The sequence below is a fragment of the Halichondria panicea genome, chromosome 13, assembly GCF_963675165.1.
Source record: "Halichondria panicea chromosome 13, odHalPani1.1, whole genome shotgun sequence".
NCBI classification, from domain to species: domain Eukaryota; kingdom Metazoa; phylum Porifera; class Demospongiae; order Suberitida; family Halichondriidae; genus Halichondria; species Halichondria panicea.
In genome coordinates this window covers 856095-881947 of record NC_087389.1, presented here as the reverse complement: position 1 = coordinate 881947, position 25853 = coordinate 856095, and the positions used below count along the sequence as shown (strand labels likewise).

The following is a 25853-nucleotide window of genomic DNA, read 5'->3' as shown; positions in this document are numbered from 1 at the left end:
GTATAATTATTTCGAGAAAACGGAGGTCAAAGTTCATCAAAATTGATTGCTACCTTTGACCTTTAAAAAACTATCATAACTTTCTAGCTAGTTGCTTTTGACTGTTCATATTGCAGCTGGAGCTTCTTCTTTGATCTATGCAGAGTAAGTTAGTGCAGTAATGTTGATTTTGTCTGAATATTGTAGCCCTTCTTTACCGGAGCCCTTCAATTTAATGGTGGGTGTGGTTTCATGGTGTGTTGCTATAGGAACAAATTGTAAAACACTTCTTCTGTAAGGTTACTACATTAATTAATTAATTCGCTGTACGGAGGAAAATGAGCCAGAGACAAGTTGTACAAGGTACCCATAATATCATGTGTAGTGTGTTGTGTCTAAACTAGTGCACTCCAGTGTTCGAGACCTATCAGAAGGCCAGGGCACAGTTTGTGCAGACCGTGTCTGAGCTGGCGTCACGGCCACAGAACATCGAGAGCCTACAGAATAATGGAGTGATGCAACTATTGAGACCACTGCTATTGGACATTGTTCCTACTGTCCAGCAGACTGCAGCCCTGGCTCTAGGACGTCTAGCCAACTACAATGATGATCTAGCTGAGGCAGTAGTGAAGGGAGACATACTGCCCCAGCTGGTCTACTCCCTAGCTGAGCAGAATGTGAGCACACACACACACTTGTATAGTAGGGCATGATCTAATGGTGAGGTGTGTTTGTGCAGCGCTTCTACAAGAAGGCAGCCTCATTTGTGTTGAGAGCTGTAGCCAAGCATTCCCCTGAGCTGGCACAGAATGTGGTTGAGTGTGGGGCTCTGGATGCTCTCGTTATCTGTCTAGAAGAGTTTGATCCTGGAGTTAAAGAGTCGGCAGCTTGGGCTCTCGGCTACATAGCCAGGCACAATGGAGGTACAGTTATAACATTTGGGGAACAAGGTTTTGGCTATTATACAGTCAGAGGTGGCCTTTGTTGAGGGACTGTTTTGTACACAAACTGCTTATTTTAACCTGCCCTTTATATCATCGCATGGCCTTTCCTAGGGATTCCACTGTAAATGGTAAAGATCATTAACAACTTATTGACTGTTCCCCTGCTCCAGAGTTGTCTCAAGCAGTGGTGGATGCTGGTGCTGTTCCTTTGCTAGTCCTGTGCATTCAAGAGCCTGAGATCGCTCTCAAGAGGATATCTGCTTCAGCGCTCAGTGATATTGCTAAGCATTCACCAGAACTGGCCCAGACGGTGGTGGATGCTGGGGCTATAGCTCATCTAGCTGCACTTATAGGGAACAAGGACTCTAAGCTCAAGCGACAAGTGTACAGTGCTCTGAGTCAGATCTCCAAGCACAGTGTTGAGTTGGCAGAGTTGGTGGTGGAGGCTGAAGTGTTTCCTGCTCTCCTGTCCAGTCTAAGAGACCCCGATGATTATGTGCAGAAGAATGTGGCTACTCTTATCCGGGAGATTGCTAAACACACACCAGAGGTATCACTACCTCTACTATTAGAGACACACTAAGCAGCCCCCCCCTCACACACACGCACAGCTTGCCCAGTTGATAGTGAATGCTGGTGGAGTGGCTGCAGTCATTGACTATATTGGGGACAGCAAGGGGAACGTGAGACTGCCTGGAATCATGATGCTTGGATATGTGGCAGCACACTCTGAGAACCTCGCTATGGCAGTCATCGTCTCAAAGGTATGTTTACAATAATTAATGCACACCTTAGAGAGCCTGAAAGTTATGAATGTTCAATTCGCATTCAATAGCTCACATACTTTTCTGGTTAAATCTACCTATTAATTTTAGCAAAAGCTAATTAGCGTTATTTTTTCCGAATTTCAGCCAATTTGATAGTTCTCTAGTTAGTACATTCTGCTCTCTCATGCAGGGTGTTGTCCAGTTAGCGATTGCCCTCTCAGAGGAGACGGAGGAGCACATACAGGCAGCCACTGCCTGGGCCCTCGGTCAGATAGGTCGGCACACTCCAGAACATGCCAAGGCACTGGCACAGGCTAACGTCCTACCCAGACTGTTGGACCTCTACCTCGCATCAGACAATGCTCAGGACTTGCAATCTAAGGTAACGTACATTTATGCCATATTATTGTTGTGAGTTTATTGTACCCCCGTGCAGGCTAAGAGGTCTCTGAAGAATATTCTGAGTCGCTGTGTGCACCTCCCTGCTCTGGAGCCCCTCTTACATGATGCTCCTCCCAATATCCTCAAACACGTCGTTGGTCAGTTCTCAAAGGTCCTGCCCAACGATCCTAAAGCTAGGAGACTCTTTGTCACCTCCGGAGGTCTTAAGAAGGTACCCACACTGCAACCTATACAACTAGTGCAGTACCTTTGTGTTTAGCTGGCTGATTAGGTGTGTGTGTGTGTGTGTGTGTGTGTGTGTGTGTGTGTGTGTGTGTGTGTGTGTGTGTGTGTGTGTGTGTGTGTGTGTGTGTGTGTGTGTGTGTGTGTGTGTGTGTGTGTGTGTGTGTGTGTGTGTGTGTGTGTGTGTGTGTGTGTGTGTGTGTGTGTGTGTGTGTGTGTGTGTGTGTGTGTGTGTGTGTGTGTGTGTGTGTGTGTGTGTGTGTGTGTGTGTGTGTGTGTGTGTGTGTGTGTGTGTGTGTGTGTGTGTGTGTGTGTGTGTGTGTGTGTGTGTGTGTGTGTGTGTGTGTGTGTGTGTGTGTGTGTGTGTGTGTGTGTGTGTGTGTGTGTGTGTGTGTGTGTGTGTGTGTGTGTGTGTGTGTGTGTGTGTGTGTGTGTGTGTGTGTGTGTGTGTGTGTGTGTGTGTGTGTGTGTGTGTGTGTGTGTGTGTGTGTGTGTGTGTGTGTGTGTGTGTGTGTGTGTGTGTGTGTGTGTGTGTGTGTGTGTGTGTGTGTGTGTGTGTGTGTGTGTGTGTGTGTGTGTGTGTGTGTGTGTGTGTGTGTGTGTGTGTGTGTGTGTGTGTGTGTGTGTGTGTGTGTGTGTGTGTGTGTGTGTGCTGCTTGCCTAATGCTATTATTTCTTTTCCACAGATTCAGGAGATCCATGCTGAGCCAGGTACTATACTGGCAGAGTACATACGGACCATCAATAGTTGCTACCCAGAGGAGATTGTCAGGTAGGGCTTATTGTATTGTGGTCCCATGGGGCACATTGTCTAGTCAGCTATAATTATAGTAGCACAATCATTGTGTGTATATACGTATACTCTAAGAGTGGTTTTGCCCCGAATATTAGTCTCCCCCCCACACCTCTGCAGGTACTACTCTCCTGGCTACTCAGATAAACTACTGGAGAGAGTTGAACAGTACAAACCAAGTGTATAGCTATCACCACAATAGAGACACTTTGAACTTATTGCCATAGTTATTATGCAGCAGTGCTTTTTGTGAAACATCCACTTGACTGGTACTACGTGTTGTTAACCACTAATTTGTATTGACATTGCCTCAACTATTGTGAGCATTATCGCTGGTCAAATAATGTGTAATAGTGAAGGATACTCTGTGTGTGCTATAATTATGCTAAGAGGAGGCACAGTTACAGCCTGCATGTGTACACAAGAGGCACAGTTACAGCCTGCATGTGTACACAGAGGCACAGTTACAGCCTGCATGTGTACACAGCACAGTTACAGCCTGCATGTGTACACAGAGGCACAGTTACAGCCTGCATGTGTACACAGCACTTGTTATGATAGTTATACTGTGCTTTGCAGCTCACTTGGGGAGGTTTGGGTCAAATGATAAATTGTAAAAAACTACTTGAGATAGTTTACACAAGACCTAGATAGTGAAGTGGCTTACTTATACATAATTATGATGTCAACAGACATTTCTTCACCAATCCTTATATATTAAGTGAGCTGCAAGGGGAGTAGCTATTATACTAAAGGAAACCTCTAGGCTATTGTATAGCATAATTATTATAGTAGCTAGTAGTAATGGTTTCCACCACATTGCCCCAGGGACTGGTGTGGACTGCACCTGATGGCCACCTCAACATCCCTTATTAGGACCGGGTCACCATGGGGAATAAATCTACAAACTCTATTGTGTTTCATACTTTTTTTTTTATAATAGGGCCAAATTCAGTGTAATTGCGCTAGCTACGTCCAACACCTAAGAAAGATAATAAAGTACATTCACATTCTGATAATTACCCGAACGAAATCATGCCAATTATCCCATGAATATCATTAAGACTCAACCGTTTAATTGCATTAATAGGTATTGTCAGCTCATGTTCACTTGAAAAGGGCAAATAAAACATTCATAAAAGTGATATATAGAGCATGATTATAAACAATACAGCAAACACATAAAAAGTTCGCAATAATTATATATAGACACTCCTTAAAAAGACACAAACAAAACAAAGGCAAGTGATACATTCGCACTCAGAGCACAAACAGACAATAAAGGTAACACACACACAAGAGAGGGGGAGTAAGTGATTTGTGTCAATAACGAGAGCAGCAAAGAGTTACTATAAAAACACATAATTAAAGCATGAATCAATTGATGGATGGATTGTGTGACCTGTACAGTGATGCAATAAGACATCAATACCAAACTATATGATTGTGAAATAAGTTCTTTAGTCCTAAGGCAACAAAGAAAGAGCAAAAGTGATACAGTGCTAGCAACAAGTGATTTTGCAAGGTCCTGTATAACCAAGGCCAGCTGAATTACATACAAGGGAATAATAGTGCCAGTGGTCAGTAAGTCAATTAAATGGGTCTTGTGTTCAAAGGAAAGTGTTCTTAGTGTTGTCATAGTAGCAGTCCTAGGAATGTGCTGTTTACATAAAGTTTTTTCATGCACCTCTGTACACACTTGTATTGTCCTGTTGTCTGGGGGTCAAACCAGGGGTCAAACCAGGGAAGGGGAGGCTTGCTGCTGTGGTGTGTGCGGGCCAGGAGGGGAACTGCGATTGTCGCCAAATGGAGAGAAGGCACTGTACGGTGAAGAGTGGAAGCTCCCGTTGGCCATACTTGCATCAATACCTGAGTCAGTACTGCTTCCAGTGCTACTACTGCCACAGTTGTTGGGACTATAGCCAGATGTTGGTAGGATAGAGAAGGCACTTCCTGCTGCAGCAATCCTCGGCTTTACGTCTTCTTGCATGCCATAGCCATTCTCAAAATGCAGTCCAGCGTTGGTTGGCATGGTTGAGTAGACATGGGGAGGACAGGAAGAGGCATACGTGTACACTGAGCCATCATTACAGCTGCTGTTGTACATGGCAGCTTGAGTAGGCTCCACTTGAGATGGATAGTTTCCAGTCTGAGTAGAGATGACATAGTTGGGCAGTTGAGCGAGAGGGTTAGGATAGACAGGCAGCTCTCCAGGCATGTTGTTGAGGAGGGGATGCTTCACAAGAGGCGATGCATACAGAGATTTCTTGCCCTTTTTCTTGGATTTTGAGCTTGACTTGCGATTGCGTGTCTGTATAGAGTCCTTGCACAGAGAGAGGGGGCGATTGAACTGAAGAGAGAGAAACACAAGAGAAATGAAAGTGGGTCTACTATACCAAGCCCACTGTACACAGTTAGGAAACCTGTAGAAGACAAATATGCAGGACTACCATACAAGTCTACGTTCACAGAGACTTAGAATAACAATGACAAAACGTCTGCCCTGCAAGCTTTGCCCGAGGGGCTTCTATGAAATGCCATTAGCATTAAATGAGAAAAATGGCTTCTAAACTTAAAAACAGCGACCCACTTCTAAAGCATACTGGAAACTCTATATATTGCATAGTTGGAACTAAGCAAGTACTTCCGGTGATGCAGACACACCATTGTTAGCATAAGGCCAGTGTTCTATTGCAAACTGAAGGCAACTGCAACAGAGTCCATGTAGTACATGCACCCACTCAGCTTTGAGAGCCACCCACACAACATTAACTACATCTTCATCTTATCAGTAACTAAGCATTCAAAATAAGTAGATGCAGTACTTAAGGCTAGAGGCAATGATGACATGTGGTGACTAGTAACTCTCACCCCATTGAGTTTATAGTAGAGGCCACAAGGATTGCACACTGGGTCTCCATTGTCGTTCCTCCTCCACAGCACTGTCTTAGTGGTCTGGCAGTTACTGCACTTGTTATTCACACATTTAAGATTCGTTTTCTGAGGAAGAGAAATTAGAGTTACTTTACAAGGTTAACTAGCAGCTGAAATGGACCCTGTTTCCTTACATGGTGCAAGTGGAAATGACATAATAACTAGGAAACCACTGTTCCATATGAGTAATCACGACCAGACCAATGTCTGAACATGTGTCCTACCACAAGTACAACTAACGCATGGAAAACTCTCGCACATTAATTATTTAGTCTTGTGAAACATTTCAGCATAATGTACTTCAATTTCCTGATTCCTAGAAGCTCACCACCTCAAGCTAAAAGCATGTACATGTAACCACCACGACAAATAGTGACGATAAAATGCTTTCATTTTTAGCTACAGCACTTTAAATATTAATTGTCACATACAACACATCCACCACACCACCTTCAACATGCATTCCTGGGAACTGATTCTAAAAGGCCTGAAACTCTTGGGAGACTATATTGTGCGTGTGGGGGGTCTGCTAATAACTATTATAGGCAAATATAAAACCACAAAATCAATTTTAGTTTGCAGGTTTTGGGGGACTTCACGAAATGCTAAGGAGAGGCTATCTTATCTAGTCAGTGTACAGAGAGGGACAACTTAGCGACAACTCTGAGTAAATATACTATCAGTCCCAAGGGCCACCCGATAAGATCAAGTTTGTTTATACTGTGACGCAATGTAGTAGGCAACTAGTACAGTCTCGCTATCTCGATCAAGCGATTCAACTAAACCGAAAGTTGCACGTTCTTATCAGGAGAACGCTCAAACACACACTGAGCACTGTGCAAACCCTCGGCTTAGCTCATGGGGCACATGTCCCAAAGTGAAATAATAACAATACCTTTTATACTTAATCACTAGAAACAAATTCAATACACACACAGCAACATGTAGTGATTCCACTCATGCAGTGAGCTCAATTGTTGCATGTCTAGTTTAGCAGCAGTGGAAGTGAGCTAGGCTGGTTGCTATGAAGCCTATTCAGAGGGTGACCACTACTCACTGTCACTTGAATACAAATTACACTTCAAAGGAAGCTATTTTTTTAATTCCCCTGTGAGCAAAATTATTGTGAATAGGAGACCTCACCTTTTTCTTCTGTGTTCCATTTCTGTTGGTCCCATTGACTCTAAAGTAAAGGCCGCATGCATTGCAGAGATACTTGCCCTCAGGGTTCCTTCTCCACAGAGGAGTGGCTGTGGCTGAGCAGTTGCTGCACTGGCGTGACTGGAAGGCAAATGCATCCCCAGGCATGGTCATTGTAACTGCAAGAGAGAGAATAATAAATTACCTTTATGACCATAACTATAGATAAGCATCTGCCTGGTCATGTGTCAGGGTGGTGTATGTGGGCAAACCATTGCTGACTAGCTGACCAGTGGCAACAAGGACCAATAGGTGATTAGTGGCTAACATCTGTCTGCCTAGGTGTCACTCTGGCTTCTTGAAAAAAGCATATGTGTACAGACTGGTGCATATTAACAATAGTTAAAGTGAATAGTTAGTGCCAGATGCAAGCAGCACGCCAACTACTTGACACCACACCACTTTTAAATTCTTGTGGCTAGAACTTGAAAGGGGTGTAACTGGATTCTACTCATTGCTGCCCTCTAAGAATAACACAGATGCTGGCTGGCAGTAGCCATAAGTAAACAAGAGGTGAGTGTTGGTTAAGTGCTTCATGCATGGTCAGTCAAGCACGCAGGATACAGGATAAACAGCTAGTTCACGCAGGTACGTAACTACAGGGGCAGCCATGCACACAGTGAGAGAAGGTGGATATACAATAAACCATAGTTGACATTCCTAGACCTCCCCTATGCCTGCTAATCACTTTAGGATATCCCAGACTGCAGCAGCTGACCCTCTCTCTCAGTCTAGACCAAGCCATTCACCTAACTAAGTTAGAGATTTAGCACCTTTATTGTGGTTACCCCAGCATACGTACACCCATGCAAGCTGTAAACAAAATTAATGCTAGAAACTTCGCACCAAATAGCATTAAATCCACCACTTTAGTTGCTATAACATAATTATAATTAATGCTATGCATGAATCATGTCAGCTAACAAACAGCAAAAGTTATATAGCCAATAACACATTAATTTTGAGTAGAGGGGAAAAAGGGTGGAAATCTTGCAAGTGAGCTGGCATGCTGCAGCCCATTCTAACAAAGAGGGACAAGCAATTAGGGAGAATATTTGTGGCCTGCAGACATTATGCAGAGGGCGAAACTGGTGCCAAAACAGCTGGAGGAACCATACAGGACACAAGGTAACCATGCATGCATTACATACGCGTCCATTATCACCTTATTAATTAGGGCAATGAGGCACAAGTACTTAGCACAGGTAAACATGGTAATCTTCCCTCACCATCCTTGAGTAGAGGAGGGATGGGTGGGTGACCTCCTCGAGGTGAAGGAATCGTGGACATCATCATCTTGGTATCTCCAATCGGAGCAGCAGGATAACAGAACATCGGCTGCTGAAGAGATCCCGGGGATTTGTTGAACATTGCCATTGACATGCCATCGTTAAAGGGAGGCATTCGAAATCTGGTGGTATGCATTGGTTTAGAGTAGATGCCTGGCTGTGGGCTGACCATGCTGCTCAGTTGCATATGATGCTGATGCTCCTGCTGCAGATCTTGTACATCAGGTGGAGTCGGTAGAGACGGGAATGGGTTGACTGGCTTGCCAGCATCACCTTCCATTGCTCCTTGGGTCATGGCTAAATTCTCAGGCATGGATGACTGTACACCAGTGTGTATTGGTTTGTCTGCTCCTTCTGGAGAGCTGCAGCAGCCTTCAACTGGAGGGGTGGGGGGTGTTGGGTATTGGAAGTGCACTTGCTGCACTAGTGTGGCCCTATATTGGAAGGCTCCCTGGATGAACGGGGTTGAGTCTGCAGCACCAGCACTAGCGAGTATGGTGCGGCTAGACGAGAGGAGAGGTATGGAAGAGGACGAGTTGACAGATGCAGGAGGGTATCGCACAGTGGGTACGCCCGCCTCTACACTGGACGAGGAGTGCTGGATAGTAGGAATGTATGAGATGTCGTCTTCTGGTGGAACAATAGGATCGTTAACGTTGTCCATGTCTGTATGTCTGCAGCTCTTTAGCTCCACAATTAGAGTCCTTGTCACTTGTTCTAATCTTTCTTATCTTGAGTGGCAGCGTGCACCAGTTTTTATAGGCATCAGGGCATGCGCAGTATCATTTAGCCCCTCCCTCTGTTTCTGCAGACGCTGTTGATCCAACACAACAAACAACACAGAACTCTTGTGAGTGAGAGCAGAAGCCACTGTAGAGGCAGACACAGGAGGGATAACTATGGTGAGAAGGCCTTGAGAATAAGCACATAGAAAAGATTTCTCTGAACATACTAGTAGATCTATGTCTTAGTAAATAAAACTTCAGCTGTTTGCATGCTAACAGCACTGTCACGCCCCCTTTTGTTAGCTAGATATAATTATAATACCAAAGCCAAGGTGTGTATTGTCTCCAGTTCTCCTCTGCCCGTGTGTTGGTGGTGCTGGTGTTAGTGTGTGCAGGAACACATGCACAGGAGGTGGACATCTCAGTCTCAGTGAACAGTAATGAACTGGATATCAACATTGAAAGTAATCTTGTGTGTTTATAAATATTGGTGTACTAATTAATAATAATCAGATTATAATAATCCCTGTGATGGACACGAGTGCCGTACTGGAGAGAAGTGTGAGCCAGTGTTCACTCCACAGCTCATGCAACTACCAGTAGCACACTGTATCTCAGTCAAGCAAGACAGTGAGAGTGAGTGGGTGTGTGGTGTGTGTGTGTGTGTGTGGTGTGAGTGGGTGTATGGTGTGCTACCCATGTACATGTACTACTGTGATGTGCTGTGTGTGTGTGTGTGTGTGTGGTGTGAGTGGGTGTGGTGTGTGTGTGTGTGTGTGTGTGTGTGAGTGGGTGTGTGTGTGGTGTGTGAGTGGGTGTGTGGTGTGCTACCCATGTACATGTACTACTGTGATGTGCTGTGTGTGTGTGTGGTGTGTGTGTGTGTGGTGTGAGTGGGTGTGTGGTGTGCTACCCATGTACATGTACTACTGTGATGTGCTGTGTGTGTGTGTGGTGTGTGTGTGTGTGGTGTGAGTGGGTGTGTGGTGTGCTACCCATGTACATGTACTACTGTGATGTGCTGTGTGTGTGTGTGTGTGTGTACCCCAGGTCCTTGTGTCGAGTACCATGTCAATGCTAACTTACTCAGCTGTAAGACAACCGAGCAGTGGGAGAAGGTTGGAGACAATCAATGCAAGCTGAGAGGAGAGCAAACACACAGCATGCTAACAAACACTCAGGTAAGTTTCCCCACCACTATAATGTACCATTACAACAATGCAATTCATACACAGGTGTTGTATAAATGCCATAGCATGTCATTGGAACGAAAGTACTTGAGAGCAACTTTCACTTGCTGCTCTACACATACGACAGTCCCACCAAGCCCCCCAAAAGATTCTCAAGTGAGTTATTCCCTCTGTAATGTGTTGCCAAACTTCCTCCACTGCAGAAACCTGGCCTGGAGAAGGTAGCATCTCCTACCATCCAGAGCACTGAGGCTGAGCAGAGCTCACATTTGGGCAGGCATTTAGTTCCTGTTCTGGTGGGGTCCCTGGTATTGCTGACCATAGTGGCACTTCTCCTGGTGGTCTGGCAAAGGTACTAAAACACAATGCTGACTCTTTCCCCACTCTCCCTCCTTTCTCATAATTATATTATACTTGTGCAGGAGGAGCAGTAGACGTAGGAGGTCCCAAAAGCCCAAGGTGGCGTTTGCTACTAGTTTTGTGAACCCAGCTGCTGATGAGCATGACACACATGCTGACTGGGTGTTCAATCCTCTCGACACTACCGACAAGTCTCTACTCATTGTCAACCCCAGCAACTAGCCTGGGGCACACAGGTGCCTGGTATTAACTAACACTGTATAATTATTATACTTTATTTTACTTCGTAACTTATATTAATTTTTAATTATGGCATTTCTTTGTACAATACTTTTTAACATCACTAATAAGATAAAGTTCAGTATAATTATAACACAAGAAATCATGAGAATAATTATAATTATGCATTGTACATGTAATGTTGTTGTGTGTGTGGGAGTATGAAACTAATTATATGGAAATGGTGAATATCTAGAAAAGAAACAGTTCAATCTAATAAGAGTGTCACCATCTACGTCCTCCTCGTTGACCACGCCCTCTTTTGAAGCCACGCCCACCTCCTCTACGACCTCTATACGACTCATCGAATTCTCCACCATTTGAGAACTTCTTACTAAACTGATCTTTGGGAGGAGCGTAATAGGAAATCGTGTTTCTCTTCTCCTTAGCCTCTGTTGGATTACCGGACGACTCAAATCTGATTGGAGAATGCTTTCGTTTAGCCGGAGAGACTTCCTCGCTACTGATCCTCTTCCGCTGTAGAATACCCCCGGCAACAGGGTCAGGTTTCTAGGGGGTGGGTTGGAATACAAGCATGGTCATGCATGTATGATAGTGGTGGAGAGAGGCTCACCTTTGCACCCCAGGAGAGCTGTACACGTGTGGAGTAGGAGGGAGGATTGCGGAAGAAGTCTCTCACAAGAGAGTTGATGTTGGCAGTCATTTTGAGGGCCACTGATCGTAGCTTGGCCTGTAGCAGAGGAACAAGACTGTAAATATGAACCATGTTTTGTAGCTGTGTATGCGTGTGTGTGCGTGCGTGTGTGTGTGTGTGTGTGTGTGTGTGTGCGTGTGCGCGCATGTGTGTGTGTGTGTATGCGTGTGTGTGTGTATGTGTGTGTGTGTGTGCGTGCGTGTGTGTGTGTGTGTGTGTGTGCATGCGTGCGTGTGTGTGTGTGTGCGTGTGTGTGTGTGTGTGCGTGCGTGTGTGTGTGTCTATATATACCTGCTCATCTCTCAATTCTAGAGCTGTTTTTCCTTTCAAGGAGGCAGACAGTTGAGCATGATAGGTCTGAGAGCCACGGGCAAAGTACTGCAACCTGGGCAGCAGTGAGTACACACAATAAAGACCAGACTAGCACATGAGGCTAATGTAATAACCAGAGTGGGGAACACAATGACTAGCCTAGCAGTAGGGGCACTTGTGGTTGCTGACTAGTTATACCCACAGCTATTGGGACTACACTTAAACTATACACACAAACACAATGCAAATGAAAATATCAAACAGGTACTACTAGGAATGAGCTAACGGGATAACCCCACTCTAACCTTGACCCTACCTTAGTCTGAAATCCTTGAGTTTGTCTACTGCATCGTCTCCACAGAGGAAGTCTTTGTTGCTCTGTAGTAGCTGATGAAGAGCAAAGAGGGCACACTCAACAACAGAGAACTGTAGTTTAGGTACCTCCTCTCCCTCGGCAGGTGGGAGGGGCATCTTAGCCTGCACAAATACATAGCACAATCACTACATGTAGCTGTTTGATAGCGCTACAATAATCATGGTGTGCTTACACCAGTCATTGTTTCAGGCCATTTCAGAAAATGGGCCTGTTTTGATAGCAAACTTGAGTGCTCATTGGATTGTGTATTTTCCAATTAAAATATGCATTTTTGAACTACCTAGCGGACACAGAGCTGGGAAGCTACAGTAAGCGATTGAGCTATTTCTTTCTGTACTAATACTGACACACGGTGCATGTGTTGTCAACTTACTAAGAGGAGAGTGAAAACAGGTTGAAGACACGTGATAGATAGAGCAGAGTCCAACTGATAGAGGCAACCTTCAGCCAGTAACTGCAAAAGCTCTTGTCTTGTCTCCTCTGCCACAAGAGACAATGAGGGCAGCACTTTCAAACACAAGTACTCCACGAATGGAGCAGCAGTGGAACCACGCTGAAATGAGAGGGATTATAATGATATGCACTTACAGTGATTGAGGGGGCGGGGCGTACCTTGCAAAATTTGAGAGCTTGTCTGAAACAGGTCACAAAGCGATCAATAAACTCAGAGTCTGTTGGCTGCACGGAGAATAAACTATTAAAACAGGCAGACAACAACACACTACAGTAATACCTGAAAGTCTGCTCCAAGCTCTGCTTGGTTGCTGACCAGGTTCACCATTTCCTGACCGCCCTCTGGAGTGGAGACGTACTGCAGCTTGCCAGCCAGTTCCATGAATCTCTCAAACTCTTCCCCAGTCACATCCGCCAGAACCTGTGGAGGGGTGTGTGAGGTGAGGGTACTTATATCACAGTTTCAAAGCTTACTTTTTGTATCTGTCCCAGTAGAAACTTTTCATTCTCAGGGTGAGGTATGAACAGTTTGTGTCTCATACTAGGCAGAGAGTTGCACACATAGTCTATGCCCTTCTCCCTCACTCCCTCATCCTCTCCCAGGATCTGACCAAAGATACCAGCCAGAGCAGCTTGAGTGTCCACTTGCAACACAGACACCATGCCTGTCTTCACCAGCCCAAGGTCAGTAGGGTCCTCTGTAGAGGAAGGGGACCAAAAATAAACAGTGGAAATAATTATAATTCTACAATAGCTGAGAGGGAATAAGGATCTAAGCACACATACGGTTAGATAGAGGGCTATATCATAATTATGGCAACCTATTGGTAGTAGTCTACGCACACACACCGTTAGATAGAGGGCTATATATCATATGGAATACCTATTGGTAGCAGTCTACGCACACACACTGGGCTATATGGCATACCTATTGGTAGCAGCTGAGTGAGCACATCAGCCACCTTGGTACAGAGGGACTTGTCATTAGCACCCTTGCAGATATCAGGCAAGCTCTTGATGGCACAGTGGCGGATCTACACACACACACACGAGTGAGCATATGGTTTGTGCGATAAGTAGCAAAGGTAGATTAAAGATCTGGGAATGCGCAAAATCCATCGATTTAGAGTAAACAAGTGCTATACCTGAGCATCCTCGTCTTCAATAAGGTCCAGGAGAGCGTCGATGGCTGACTCTTGTAGAGAGGAAAAGTAGCGGAAGAATTTGGTGATGAATCCCGAGGCTAACTTCTTCTCATTGAGCGAACCTTTGGTGGCTTTGATGATCCCTTCAAAGGCATCAGCATGCTGGGGGAGGGGTGGGTACCATGGTAAAGGTAGGAGGGGGTACAAAGCTAACTCTCACCTCTGATACTTTGTCTCCAGCATCAGCTAGTATACCATAGTTCTTGTACAGCTCCTCTACACCAGCTCCACTCATGATGGCCGAGGTAATAGGCTTCTTTAGTACTGAGCACCTAGCTTGTGTTGATCTTTTCGTCACCCAAAGGAACGCCTTCTTCTTGCCACGAGGCTTGTCATGTGTAGCTCACTTGTGTCCCTGGACTCTCCCGGGAAATTCAACTCTTTCCACAGCTGCCTTTCTCCTACACATACGTACACTCCCTCGCTCAATGGCTACTCATGGACCTGTGTCAGCCATGGAGGGCCACTGTGGAGATGAGGGGAGCAGCAACAAGACCAGTACGCTACCATTATAAGCTTATACTGTATGTCCACTTGTCTTACACCCCCCCCCCCCCCCTCCCCCACACACACTGCCCATAGATTCTGAAGAAGACCTCCACCTTCTCGTGGAGTGTTTACGCTATCAACAGAACTGTCTATCAGCTCAGAAACAAGCTCTTGCTACCATAGCAACCATGTGCTCTAACTCAAGTACGTCCACCCGTCCCTCATGCATGCAGTCACAGCATTTCATGTCCTTTATCCATTTAGACTCGTCAAGAAACTTGTTCAATTCTACTGGTGGTCTATCGTATGTGTTAGAGCTCTTGTTTGAGTCAAAGTGTTATGAGTTACAGCAAGCTGTGTTGTACACCCTCGGCTGTGCCAGTGAGAACAATCGTGAGGGTTACTACACACACACACACACAACACACCACTTCTATTCTCTCCCTACAGTTGTGAACCAGCTCAAGCTCTGCAATGAGCGTTTGTTCCTGTTCCTAGTGAAGCTGTTGGTACCCCAGACCACTCCAGGAGCCCCTCATACTCTGGGTGTAGCTGTGGCCTACCTCTCTGGCTGTCTCATGGCACACAACGTTCAGGCACAGAGGCTGGCTAAAGACAGTGGCCTGCTCTCAAAGCTCATCTCAATGTTCAAGTGAGTTACCTCCCTCCCCTCATTGTACATGCTTCACACTGAGTGTGTGTACAGGTCCACTCTGCCATCCTCTGACGCTTCAACAGTCAATAGCCAACATGAGCACAAGCTATGGTCCAGTGTCGCCAGTGCCCTCTGTGCTGCCACCAACAATCCACAGAACGGTATGTCCTCTTTATTTGGAAAGTACTAGAATCGGCTCTGTAACTAGAGTTCTGATGTTCCAAATTCAACGATTTTACGATTTTCTGAAAGCTTAGAAGAAGCATGTTCAGATGGTATGCTCAAATCCCAAATTTGAAACGGGCCATAATATCAGAGAAAGACCATGGGCTATAACCCATTGTATTTTATCGAAAACAGGCCGAAAATAGACTTTCGATTTTAACACATCATCTGAAAGGCCTCTTTCTAATCTTTCGGAAAATCATAAAATTAACATTATTGGACCAACCAAACTAGTTATGGCCGTCCAAAGATGCTCTATTTAACGCTACATGTATTCATTCTGTACCTCCTCCAGACACCAACCAACGCGAGTGTATCAAGCTCTTCCCCGCTGCTCTGAGTATTTTCAACATGACCCCACTTGATGAGAACGTGGTGCGCCTGTCCATCTCACTGATAGCCTCGTGTACTGCCAACAATAGTAAGGTCTACCAACCCTAACCCCATCTACCCTTCATTATACTCACTACCTGCCCAGAGGCTGCCCAGGATCGGCTACGAATGATAGGAGGGCTTAAAGCTTTAGTTCATATTCTGAGTACCGTCTTGCAGTGTATGAGTTCCAGTGGGAAGCTGTTTGAACTACCTCTCCACATTGTCCAGGCCATATCAGCAGGGGCTTTGGGTCATCGTAAGTGCAGCTAACAGTGTGTACAGCTAGCTACCCACCCATTACCTCGCAGGGGCCAACTGTGAGGCTCTGGTGGACCTCGAGTGTATTGAGGTACTCTTGTGTCTGCTGCAATGCTCTGATCTCAGTGTCTCCACAAAGCTGAATGTGGTCGTGTGCCTGGGAATGCTAACAGAAGAAAATGGTTTGTTTTAAAGTGATTGTATAACACTGATGGTATTTGTTCTGCAGTGATGGGTCAGCGTAAGGTAGTCAACACGGAGGGAGTGTGCTTATTGGTGGATGTGATGGCCACCTCACAGAGCCAACAGCTCAGTAAAGCCACCACCTTCCTCTTACAGTGCTGTGTTGAGAAGGGCTTACACCTCCCTCCCCTACACGAGGAATTGACTGAGAAGATGGCTCTCATGGACACTGTGATCGCTAATGACCAACTACAGATGGATGTAAGAGAATAAATTGTTTGTTTATCCTATAATTAGATAACTCTCTACAGGAGGTCGTGGAAAGTGTGAGTGGCAAGTGTTTTGAAAAAGATGTTTTGGAGAATTTGTCAGGCAGCAAATTGCTATCAAAGGATCTTGTTACAGCGTGGTTGGACACACACGTTCCTGATGGCGATAATTTGCCCACAGCAGATCACGATAAATTACCTGAGCCCAGTGAACAGAGCGAACCAAAGGCACCAGACAGCAGCAAACACGATGACAGCTCTCAACTGCTAATGGAGCTAAAGAAAGAGAAGGAATTGAGAGAACGACTGGAGACTATGTTGAAAGTTGAGAGACAAGAACGAGAGAAACTTGAGCAAAAACTTGTGTCCCAACAAAACTCAATGGCTGCTCCCAAAGAGCCTCGGCACTCATCCCCCCATGGGCACACCACTACTGATCATGACACACCGCCAGTAACTAGTAGAGCTAACGTGCGATATGCTGCCATCGCTGCTAAAACAACTCCAATCAACAAGCCAGCCAGTCTAGCAAAACTCACCAGTGGAATCAGCTTATCTCAGCAGAACTGTCACACTCTACCATCGTTCACACAACCGTTGTCTCGAGCATACAAGGAACTGGACTGCCACCATCAGTGCATTGGCTGCAAGCCAAGATTGAAATGCACAATTATCAACAGTCGAAACTTTATTAAACTTATCAAAATTGACCGCTACACATGTTCGTATCATCGAAGAATTTCGTTTAAACTGAAAAAAGCCTCTCTCCCATTGACTCGACCCCCCCTCCGCGACATGTCATGTGAGCACACCCCACCCCCACTCTTGTCATGTGATCACACCACACACCCACTCCCAGCCACACAAACAAACCACTCTCAACCACCTGTGTCTGTATCTCCAGCAGTCAGCACAGCTAGTAGCATCATATCCGTCGGTCAAGAAACAAATTTATTCTCTCATTCAACAAATCCTACTGAAATAGACGGTGACTCTGACTATATACCGTCCCCCACACCATCTCCTCCTCGTGAAGCCGCTCCCTCACAAACAAACACTCGCCAACCACCCAACTCAACTCAAATACAACAAGGCTTCAATCCAACCACCTATCGACTTCTCCCCCGCACTTGTGGACAGCCGTTAAATAACTTGAAGAAGAAGGTGAAGCTACGTCCCCTTGATGATATCACTAACAAGCGAGATGGGAGGAGAGCGGACCCTATAACCAGTATCACCAATAATGCATTGTCTGTGTTTGACTACACTACTCCAGAGAGGACCACAAAACATCGACTAACTTCAAAAGTAAGTTAATTATAATCTATGAACTTATTTATTGTGCTTGGTTGTATTGCAGGTTGTATTACAAGGTATGAAAGTTCCTCACAAGAGAGCTAAAGCAGTTCTATGGACAAGGCAAGAGGAGAGCTTTCTGAGAGAGGGTGTGCAAATGGTTGGACTGGGACAATGGAGGCACATTCTGGCTGCCTACCCGTTCCATCACAGCAGAGACAGTAGCAGCCTCAGAGTCAAGTATAGGAACATGCATCCCTAGCTAGAGAGAACATTATCTTACATCATTGTGCAACATTCATCATTGCAGTATTGCAACATTCATCATTCAGTTTGCTCCAAGAGGAATGTGGGGCTAGTTTGTAGTTGATAAGAACAAGTCAACCTGACGATTCCTACCACATTAAATAGCCTATAGATGTGCAAGATGTCCACTAGCAGCACTAGTCTCCGTCAGCGTGTTGTCCCAGCAGCTCCCTCCCCTCCCCCTACAGTGGACGGTGTGGAGGGACTGTCTGCAGCTCTGAGACAAGTTAGAGAGGCTGCATCAACTAGAGGAGTTACCCAGGACGAGTTCTCTCAATGTATCCACTCACTCACCAAGATCACATCTTCTCATAAGAAAACAGAAAAACCTATGCGGAAAAAGAATCGGAAGTGTTGCTCCAGGTTGTATTCGTGCTATAAAATAGTGTGGATTCTGTGGCTGCTGTTTCTTGCCATGTGTATGATAGTGATTGTGTATCGCCCGGCAGGACATCTCCTTCATAAGGTAATGCTGTTCACTTTCTTTATTGTATTATTAAACGGCTTTTTCCTTACAGTTGGTACACAAGCATCTGTACACGGTCACCCGTCCTCTGCGCATTGGCATTGCTACCGTGGTGCCGTATTTAAAAGCTGTTGGGTATGACCTCTTTGAAAATGACTGCCTCATTCCTAACCTGATTATCAGCGATGCAGAGTCATGTCCCTGCATGTACATCAAAGAGAGCACTGAGCTGGAGCTGAACCAAACACACAGAGCAATGCCTGAGGGCATTCTCTCAATCCCCAACCACAATGTGTATGTGCTGAGGAATGCAGTAGAGGGGCTGACAAATATATCACTGGACATATTCGAGTACTACCAGGATAGACTAATGCCTGACATGTGCTTTGAGATGCCAGGAGATGGTGGGGGCGGTGTGCACATGATGACTGAGCTCTTCAACACTAGTACAGTGGACAAGTATCTGGATGAAGCCAAGCAACCGTGGACCTACAACTGGTAGGAAAATGCTCATTTTTATTTATTGTGTGCATTTCTATTATGTCAGGCAAGAGTGTCCCTCTGAGGAGAACCCGTTGACCTTCCACTCCCTGCTCCCCAAACAAGAATGGCTGCCTCCTAGTGTGACTACTTCCAACTCATCTTACTTCACTGTCAGCTCACAATGGGCGATGAGCAACCATTACCTTGTGAGTGCATGAGTACCTTGTGTTTGGCTTAGTAATGTGTTATCTGTTTGTTAGAGTACTGACAATGGTGAGAGATTTATTGCAACGCTGGTTATTCTTGGAGACCTCAGGATAAGGATGGAGCCATCTAACTCCAACTGCCAGTACAACTGTGTGGCATTTAAACACGATCCTATTCTTCAACCTGGAGATATCTGTGAGTTAGTTTGTAAGAATGCATTCTAGTTCATTGATTGATATCATGTCTGTTATATTATCCCCTTCAGTGATATTTGACCAAACCTACTGGCAATACATGGCCACCACGTGGACTAGGGCTGCACTGACAAGCACTGTTGCATTGACCAAAACTGAAACAATGTCATAGCTAATAGTTAGTTTACAAATTATTTTTTCTTTCTGTGTGTACATTTTACAATTATTACTTGAATTCCTACTGCGCATGTGCAGCATTGTGCAGTGCAGTATAAAACACTAGCTATCTGCATTGTAGCTATCTGTTGCATTGCTAAACATAAGAAGTGAGTCAGTGTTGATTGAGCTATGGCTGGTATTCGTCAGCGCGCTGCCTCTAAGAAGGACCCATCTCCTCCTCCACTATACTCTGTGGAAAAGCTCTCAGCAGATGTGAGACAGCTCAAACAATCTGCAATTGAAAAGGAGGTTACACTAAAAGAATTAATGGGGTCTGCTGCTGTAAAGGATCAACTCAAAATACCAAGTGAGACCCAACATACCAAGAAGGGATCAGCCAGCAAGTCGTCCACCAGTCCCCTGTGGTCTACACTGTTCCTATGCTATCGAGTGATGGTGATGTTTAGTCTCACTTTTGTTGTGTTGACTCTCCTCATCTGGTTCTCTCCCTCCATCACCTCCATCCTCCTCAAGGTACTCTAAATGTGTGTGTGTGCGTGTGTGTATATAGTGTAATAGCTGTATAATTATGTGTTGTGGTGCATTGACTCTATTGTACTGCAGTATGTTCACACGAGGCTCTACTATATCATCCGTCCCTTTCGAATGGGCATAGCTACCGTGTACCCTCTGTTCAATACATTTGGTTTAGACCTTATAAATTCCGACTGTTTTTTGGAGAATCCCTTCATATCAGAAGCCAACTATTGTCCTTGTCTGCGTGTCAAGTTCCCCAAAGAGTTGGAGCTAACAGCAGAGTCCCCAACCCTCCCAGACACTGTTTTTCAACTGCCCACCTATGACGTCTTTATCGCTAGGAACGCTCTAGACACCTCAAAAGTCACCGTGGAGGCTTTCCGAGACTTTAAGAGAAACCACCCCACTCACAGAGGACCCAAATCATGCCTCAAGTTGACAACTAATACTGAAGCAGGAGTTCAGAAAATGTCTGAGCTGTACGATCCTGAGCTGTTGGAACAGCACCTGAATGCCAACACTTCTTGGGCATTCACATGGTAAGTAAGTACCTGGGTCAGTGTGTATTAGAGTGATGGTTTGTTGTGTGCAGGGAAGAGTGTCCCATCGAAGAGAGGCCCCAAACATTCCGTGATGTCTACCCCGAGCCCGATTACTTACCCCCTGACATAGAGCTGTCGGATGTCACACTGTTCACACTGAGTACACAGTGGGCACAGCTAATGTACAATGAGGTAGAGATCAGTACCTACACTAACAGGCTTACTTCCTACAGTAGTGTGCAGTTAGGGAACCTTATACTGCAACTGTCATGTTAGTGTGGTTTGACTTTATAGGCAAGCTTCCAGTCTGGGTCGCTCGTGGCAACACTGGTGCTGCTGGGAGAAGTGAGGTTCTCCATTGACCAGATACACGAGGAGTGTCTGGAGCATTGCAGCTCATTCAGGGAGCAGGTGGTCCTCCAGGCAGGAGATGTCCGTGAGTTAACATGCACATAGCTATATGGAGTTTATAATTATGCCCTCATATCTTTCACTTCCTATAAAAAATATGCACAATTATGATGTCCATAATTATCTCAAATCATTATGTCTTTCCCATGCACGCAGTGCTATCTCTGTGAGTTGGAATGCTAATTGTATAGACTTCATGATTATACACATAATAGTGTTTACTTCCATAAATGCCCATGCAGTGCTATTTGACCAGAGCCACTGGGGGTTCATGGCTGTCACCTGGAGTAAGCAAGCCCTCACCACCACCATGGCAGTAAAGAAACCAACCCCTCAATAAAACAATTTGACTCTTTAGATGCAATTAAACAACTTTTCATGTGAATAATCTTTGTACATAACATGTAACAAAGCTCTATGTGGTAATGTGGGTCAATCAGAATGATAAAACTTGACAAGCAAGTATGACACAAAAATATTCAGCAAGACGGCTCAGGTGAACAAGACAAAGAATCACACTATGCATGGTTGCGTGGGTGCATGAGTGGTACATAGTCTACGTGAATTAGATCCCCTGTATAAGCCCATTCATTAATTCCTAGAAGTCCTAAAACAGAGTTCACCATTTCCGTGCATACGAGCTTGACTTCATTCTGGGGCGTGGTAGTTCACCAAACAGACTTGTGTCCTGTACACTCAAAGCAAGTGCCTTAATGGAGTTGCCCACATGGTTTGGGTCAAACTTCTGTGACTGTATACAGAGCAAAGTGATAGTGAAAGAGGCAGGTATTCTGTCTGTATATACACACAGGCAGATGCTGAGGACATGTGGTCAGCTGAAACTAAACATAATGCTAGCATAACAATAGGCCCACCTGTTGACTAGCCTCATGAGCCCTCTGCGGGGGGTACATCGGTATGCTGAGGGGTACGGACATTGCTATCCCCCCAGCCGTCAAGTCAGACACATCACGGAATGAACTATCTACAGTGGACAAAGAGAAACATGTGACAGCTGACACACACATAATCACATGGCATGTATAATACAGCAACAAAATAACATACATACCATCTGTACTGATCTCTTCGTCATCAGATTGTGGGAAAGCCACTCCCCCTCCAGTTGCTATGGCTACACCGTCGGGGTCGTCAAGGATATGATCCCCCTCATCAAATCCGTCTAATGAGAACATATCCGGGTCGTCCATGTCAGGGCTCTTGACTCGAGGCTGAGGGAGATTGTATAATTATCAAAGCTATCAATTAACACTGCCCATCAGTAGGATTAGCATAAGTAAAAAAACATGTACGTACAAAAAAGCTTTTAACTACCGTATAGCGGGTAATTTTCGTGGGGCAAAATATTCGTGGTTTTTGTGGTTGGAGGTCTGAACACGAATATTTTACCCGTGAATGAAGCGACCTTGCCTACCTTTACCTACAATCCAAGCAGCAACCACGAAAATATTACCCACGAAATGTCTCAATATTGCTGAACCACCCCCGAAAATTACCCGCTATACGGTAGTTTAAGTATTAGCTAGTTCACACACACACACACACACACACACACACACACACACACACACACACACACACACACACACACACACACACACACACACACACACACACACACACACACACACACACACACACACACACACACACACACACACACACACACACACACACACACACACACACACACACACACACACACACACACACACACACACACACACACACACACACACACACACACACACACACACACACACACACACACACACACACACACACACACACACACACACACACACACACACACACACACACACACACACACACACACACACACACACACACACACACACACACACACACACACACACTAAGCAACTTACAGTCTGCATGGTGGAGGTAGGTACAGGGTCTCTCAGAGTGATGGTGACATTCTGCCTAGGCTTGGTGGGGGAGGGGGCTTTCCTCGTGGGTCTGCTAGCCATGGTGGTGAGGGGGGCAGTGTGGGCGGGCTCTGTGTACGTGTGTGTCGTGATCAGCATACTGTCTCGAATAGCATCAGATATCACATTCTCCCTAGCTCTGGAAATGGCACTGGAGGGGAGAAGGGAGGTCAATAAATCATTGATATAAGCACACCATATTGTAGCACTATCAAAGAGCTACTAAATAGTAACAAACTGAGCATCACTCACGAAAAGAGGGAGGTCCTCTCAGAGTGTGTTTTCTTCTGGAGCTGTGAGAATTTTTCACGCTCAGCCTCCTCAACCTTCCTAATTCTCTCCTCCATGGCTTGCTGCTCTTTGTTTAGGTAACTCTTCATCTGTTCGTGCAGTGTCTTCATGACAGGGTCCTCTCGACCAAATGACATACTGGACACTATAGTAGGGAGTGGGATAAACAGTGAAGCAAAGCACCGCAATTATGATTATGGGATGCCCACCCTGTTACAGGAATACAAGCTCGCAAAGGCTGGCCTATACTCTGAAAAGAACATGTGTCACCATAGCTACTAGGAAACATTCTAAGTGCCCACATGACTGTTCTATTGAGTGGGTGATCAGCTGATTGCCAGGACAGCTGCCTGGAGTGTACCCCATCTGACAGCACTAAAGAACAACATCAAAGACGCTTTGTTGTACCACACAACTCCATCTGTTGCCTACAGATATAGCCACCTGCAGCATAGTTGGCCCAGCAACCAAGTAGCTACAACCCACTACACAGCATATGATTCCACTCCAAAGCAGGCAGCCAAATAATCCCTCACCTCTTTTCCTGCTAAAGGTGTCCACTGGGTCTTCTTGGCCCTCCCTCACTATCACTTTGAAGACCGTACTGTAGCGCTCATGAGTCTTAGCCGCACGAATCTCAGCAACCTCACTCTATGGAATGCAGTTTTAATTAAAGTCGGTCCAGAGGAAGTTTCAAAAGTTCTCAGCCCAATTATCATAATCCACTAACAAATCCCACAGTGGTAAAGCAATAAATTAATGGTTACCCTCTATTCTTAGAGCCGTAATTGTGGACAGCTTAGTACCACATTGTGGACAGCTTAGTACGACTTTATGGGGTCTACAATTACCATGAGGTGAGCGGTGACGAAGGTCTTGTCTTCTTTGATTATATGGGATATGTATACGTCAGTGTTACAGTTGCAGCATCTGTGGATGACCCAATCTCCGTTACTGTGTGAGACCAGCAGTGTTCTGTGCTCCTGGGAGAGAAGGGTAAAGGACATTCATGAGTGTTTCAGGAATGCAATGAATTAGAGTTCAAATGAAGGTCCTTATAAGGCAGACCTATTGTAACTAAGTGCCACCATGTGACAGAGACACACACCCGAGCACTGATGCAATAGCACCACTCTCCCTATCCACTCCCACCACCATCCATCAGCTGCTACAATGCCATCTCACTGACCACAATAGTAAGCACACATGCTATAGGCATGGCACCTCTGATAACAGCAAGGAGGGTAACACACATGCATGGCACCTCTGATAACAGCAAGGAGGGTAACACACATGCATGGCACCTCTGATAACAGCAAGGAGGGTAACACACATGCATGGCACCTCTGATAACAGTAAAGAGGGTAACACACATGCATGGCACCTCTGATAACAGCAAGGAGGGTAACACACATGCATGGCACCTCTGATAACAGCAAGGAGGGTAACACACAATGGCACCTCTGATAACAGCAAGGAGGGTAACACACATGCATGGCACCTCTGATAACAGCAAGGAGGGTAACACACATGCATGGCACCTCTAGCTGTAATAAATGCTAAGACCTGTACAGCTGACTTAGTGAATTGCCACACCTATTAACTGTACAATAGCAAGGAGAGTGAAAGCCACTGATAACAGCAAAGAGGATGGCACCTCTGATATAACCTAAAGGAAACTGGCCACCGCTTTCACAATAAACTTCTGAACTGCAAATTGACATGTGTACAGCTAACGTATTTGCATGTATTTAACACACAAGTTGTGTAATGTAACAGCCGCCATTGCATGCATGGTCAGGTAACATGTTGTGTAGGGGTCCAAAAGTGATGTCTACACAAGTACAACAAGGTGGCCATTGTCGACACGTCAGTGAACACTACGCTGGCTTGTAGTGAACATAGGGCTAGGGGGGACTATAGTATGGCCGGCCTTAAGCTTAATACGTACGTACGCGCGTTAGTTTAGTTCGGGGAAACTGAAATTAAAGTATTCATATAAAACCGAGCTCAATGTAGTGTTCTCATGACTTACTGCGAACACTCCAGCCACATCTAAGTCCACCTCATACACAGTCTCTCTTCCTACTACTAGTCTCTCTTTACAGTTGTCTGGGAACAAGTTGTTAGCAGCTACTGGTCTGCTCTTCCAGGCAGTGTCCTTACAGTGGACCGTCACGTTGAGACATTCACATAATAAACACACCATCTTGTCAATAGCTCCTTCTAGGGTACGGCTTTGACAGTTAGTTCATGGGGAAAAGTCTATTTCTCGGCTTCCAGCTTGAGCTATTTCTCGGCTTCCAGCTTGAGCGCTAAAGCTCTTTTATCACCGAGCATCTGCTATGTCAGCAAATTCCTTGACAAATTCTAGATCTTGTGGGACAATCCCAACAATAATTAATTTTTCTTGTGCATACACGTACACATGATTGTACAGTCTGGCAATCTA

General features: G+C 45.3%; 8 protein-coding genes across 9 annotated transcripts; 5 read left to right on the top strand and 3 right to left on the bottom strand.

Annotated features, from left to right (window-relative positions):
• The first annotated feature begins 5 nt into the window (after window positions 1-5).
• Window positions 6-3438, top strand: LOC135346005 (sperm-associated antigen 6-like). Of its 2 annotated transcripts, none has more exons than XM_064543477.1 (10): window positions 6-144; window positions 249-342; window positions 394-656; window positions 719-902; window positions 1094-1473; window positions 1535-1687; window positions 1881-2072; window positions 2127-2303; window positions 3001-3086; window positions 3228-3438. In XM_064543477.1, the coding sequence occupies exons 2-10, from the start codon at window positions 318-320 to the stop codon at window positions 3292-3294; spliced, it is 1527 nt and encodes a 508-aa protein (XP_064399547.1). In that variant the 5' UTR covers window positions 6-144; window positions 249-317; the 3' UTR covers window positions 3295-3438. The 2 variants fall into 2 exon arrangements, with proteins under 2 accessions (XP_064399547.1, XP_064399548.1); XM_064543478.1 differs by having other exon boundaries at window positions 16-144; window positions 279-342.
• A 784-nt stretch (window positions 3439-4222) lies between these two features.
• Window positions 4223-9271, bottom strand: LOC135346759 (GATA-binding factor 3-like). Its single transcript, XM_064544490.1, has 4 exons — window positions 8471-9271; window positions 7185-7360; window positions 5979-6107; window positions 4223-5457 (listed from the first exon to the last, which is right to left on the bottom strand). The coding sequence occupies exons 1-4, from the start codon at window positions 9192-9194 to the stop codon at window positions 4843-4845; spliced, it is 1644 nt and encodes a 547-aa protein (XP_064400560.1). The 5' UTR covers window positions 9195-9271; the 3' UTR covers window positions 4223-4842.
• Window position 9272: 1 nt separating this feature from the next.
• LOC135346761 (uncharacterized) lies at window positions 9273-11187 on the top strand. The gene is made up of 7 exons (XM_064544493.1): window positions 9273-9432; window positions 9605-9719; window positions 9769-9891; window positions 10306-10436; window positions 10491-10601; window positions 10649-10797; window positions 10868-11187. The coding sequence occupies exons 1-7, from the start codon at window positions 9430-9432 to the stop codon at window positions 11025-11027; spliced, it is 792 nt and encodes a 263-aa protein (XP_064400563.1). The 5' UTR covers window positions 9273-9429; the 3' UTR covers window positions 11028-11187.
• On the bottom strand, window positions 11158-14422 carry LOC135346760 (apoptosis inhibitor 5-like). Its single transcript, XM_064544491.1, has 11 exons — window positions 14246-14422; window positions 14026-14187; window positions 13809-13914; window positions 13355-13578; window positions 13161-13301; window positions 13040-13105; window positions 12801-12980; window positions 12368-12528; window positions 12031-12124; window positions 11659-11775; window positions 11158-11594 (listed from the first exon to the last, which is right to left on the bottom strand). The coding sequence occupies exons 1-11, from the start codon at window positions 14318-14320 to the stop codon at window positions 11310-11312; spliced, it is 1611 nt and encodes a 536-aa protein (XP_064400561.1). The 5' UTR covers window positions 14321-14422; the 3' UTR covers window positions 11158-11309.
• On the top strand, window positions 14415-18159 carry LOC135346758 (telomere repeats-binding bouquet formation protein 1-like). Its single transcript, XM_064544489.1, has 11 exons — window positions 14415-14583; window positions 14668-14778; window positions 14839-14967; window positions 15025-15226; window positions 15281-15390; window positions 15750-15875; window positions 15933-16085; window positions 16138-16269; window positions 16317-16531; window positions 16582-17847; window positions 17900-18159. Exons 1-11 carry the CDS (start codon window positions 14514-14516, stop codon window positions 18095-18097), a joined length of 2712 nt encoding a protein of 903 aa, XP_064400559.1. The 5' UTR covers window positions 14415-14513; the 3' UTR covers window positions 18098-18159.
• A 76-nt stretch (window positions 18160-18235) lies between these two features.
• LOC135346838 (uncharacterized) lies at window positions 18236-19751 on the top strand. The gene is made up of 5 exons (XM_064544589.1): window positions 18236-18607; window positions 18660-19105; window positions 19155-19296; window positions 19351-19492; window positions 19563-19751. The coding sequence occupies exons 1-5, from the start codon at window positions 18254-18256 to the stop codon at window positions 19661-19663; spliced, it is 1185 nt and encodes a 394-aa protein (XP_064400659.1). The 5' UTR covers window positions 18236-18253; the 3' UTR covers window positions 19664-19751.
• A 20-nt stretch (window positions 19752-19771) lies between these two features.
• Window positions 19772-21598, top strand: LOC135346839 (uncharacterized). Its single transcript, XM_064544590.1, has 5 exons — window positions 19772-20184; window positions 20275-20726; window positions 20780-20921; window positions 21024-21165; window positions 21383-21598. Exons 1-5 carry the CDS (start codon window positions 19840-19842, stop codon window positions 21478-21480), a joined length of 1179 nt encoding a protein of 392 aa, XP_064400660.1. The 5' UTR covers window positions 19772-19839; the 3' UTR covers window positions 21481-21598.
• On the bottom strand, window positions 21500-25742 carry LOC135346837 (uncharacterized). Its single transcript, XM_064544588.1, has 8 exons — window positions 25437-25742; window positions 24253-24384; window positions 23938-24052; window positions 23363-23546; window positions 23051-23261; window positions 22213-22372; window positions 22016-22125; window positions 21500-21891 (listed from the first exon to the last, which is right to left on the bottom strand). The coding sequence occupies exons 1-8, from the start codon at window positions 25608-25610 to the stop codon at window positions 21760-21762; spliced, it is 1218 nt and encodes a 405-aa protein (XP_064400658.1). The 5' UTR covers window positions 25611-25742; the 3' UTR covers window positions 21500-21759.
• Window positions 25743-25853: the final 111 nt, after the last annotated feature.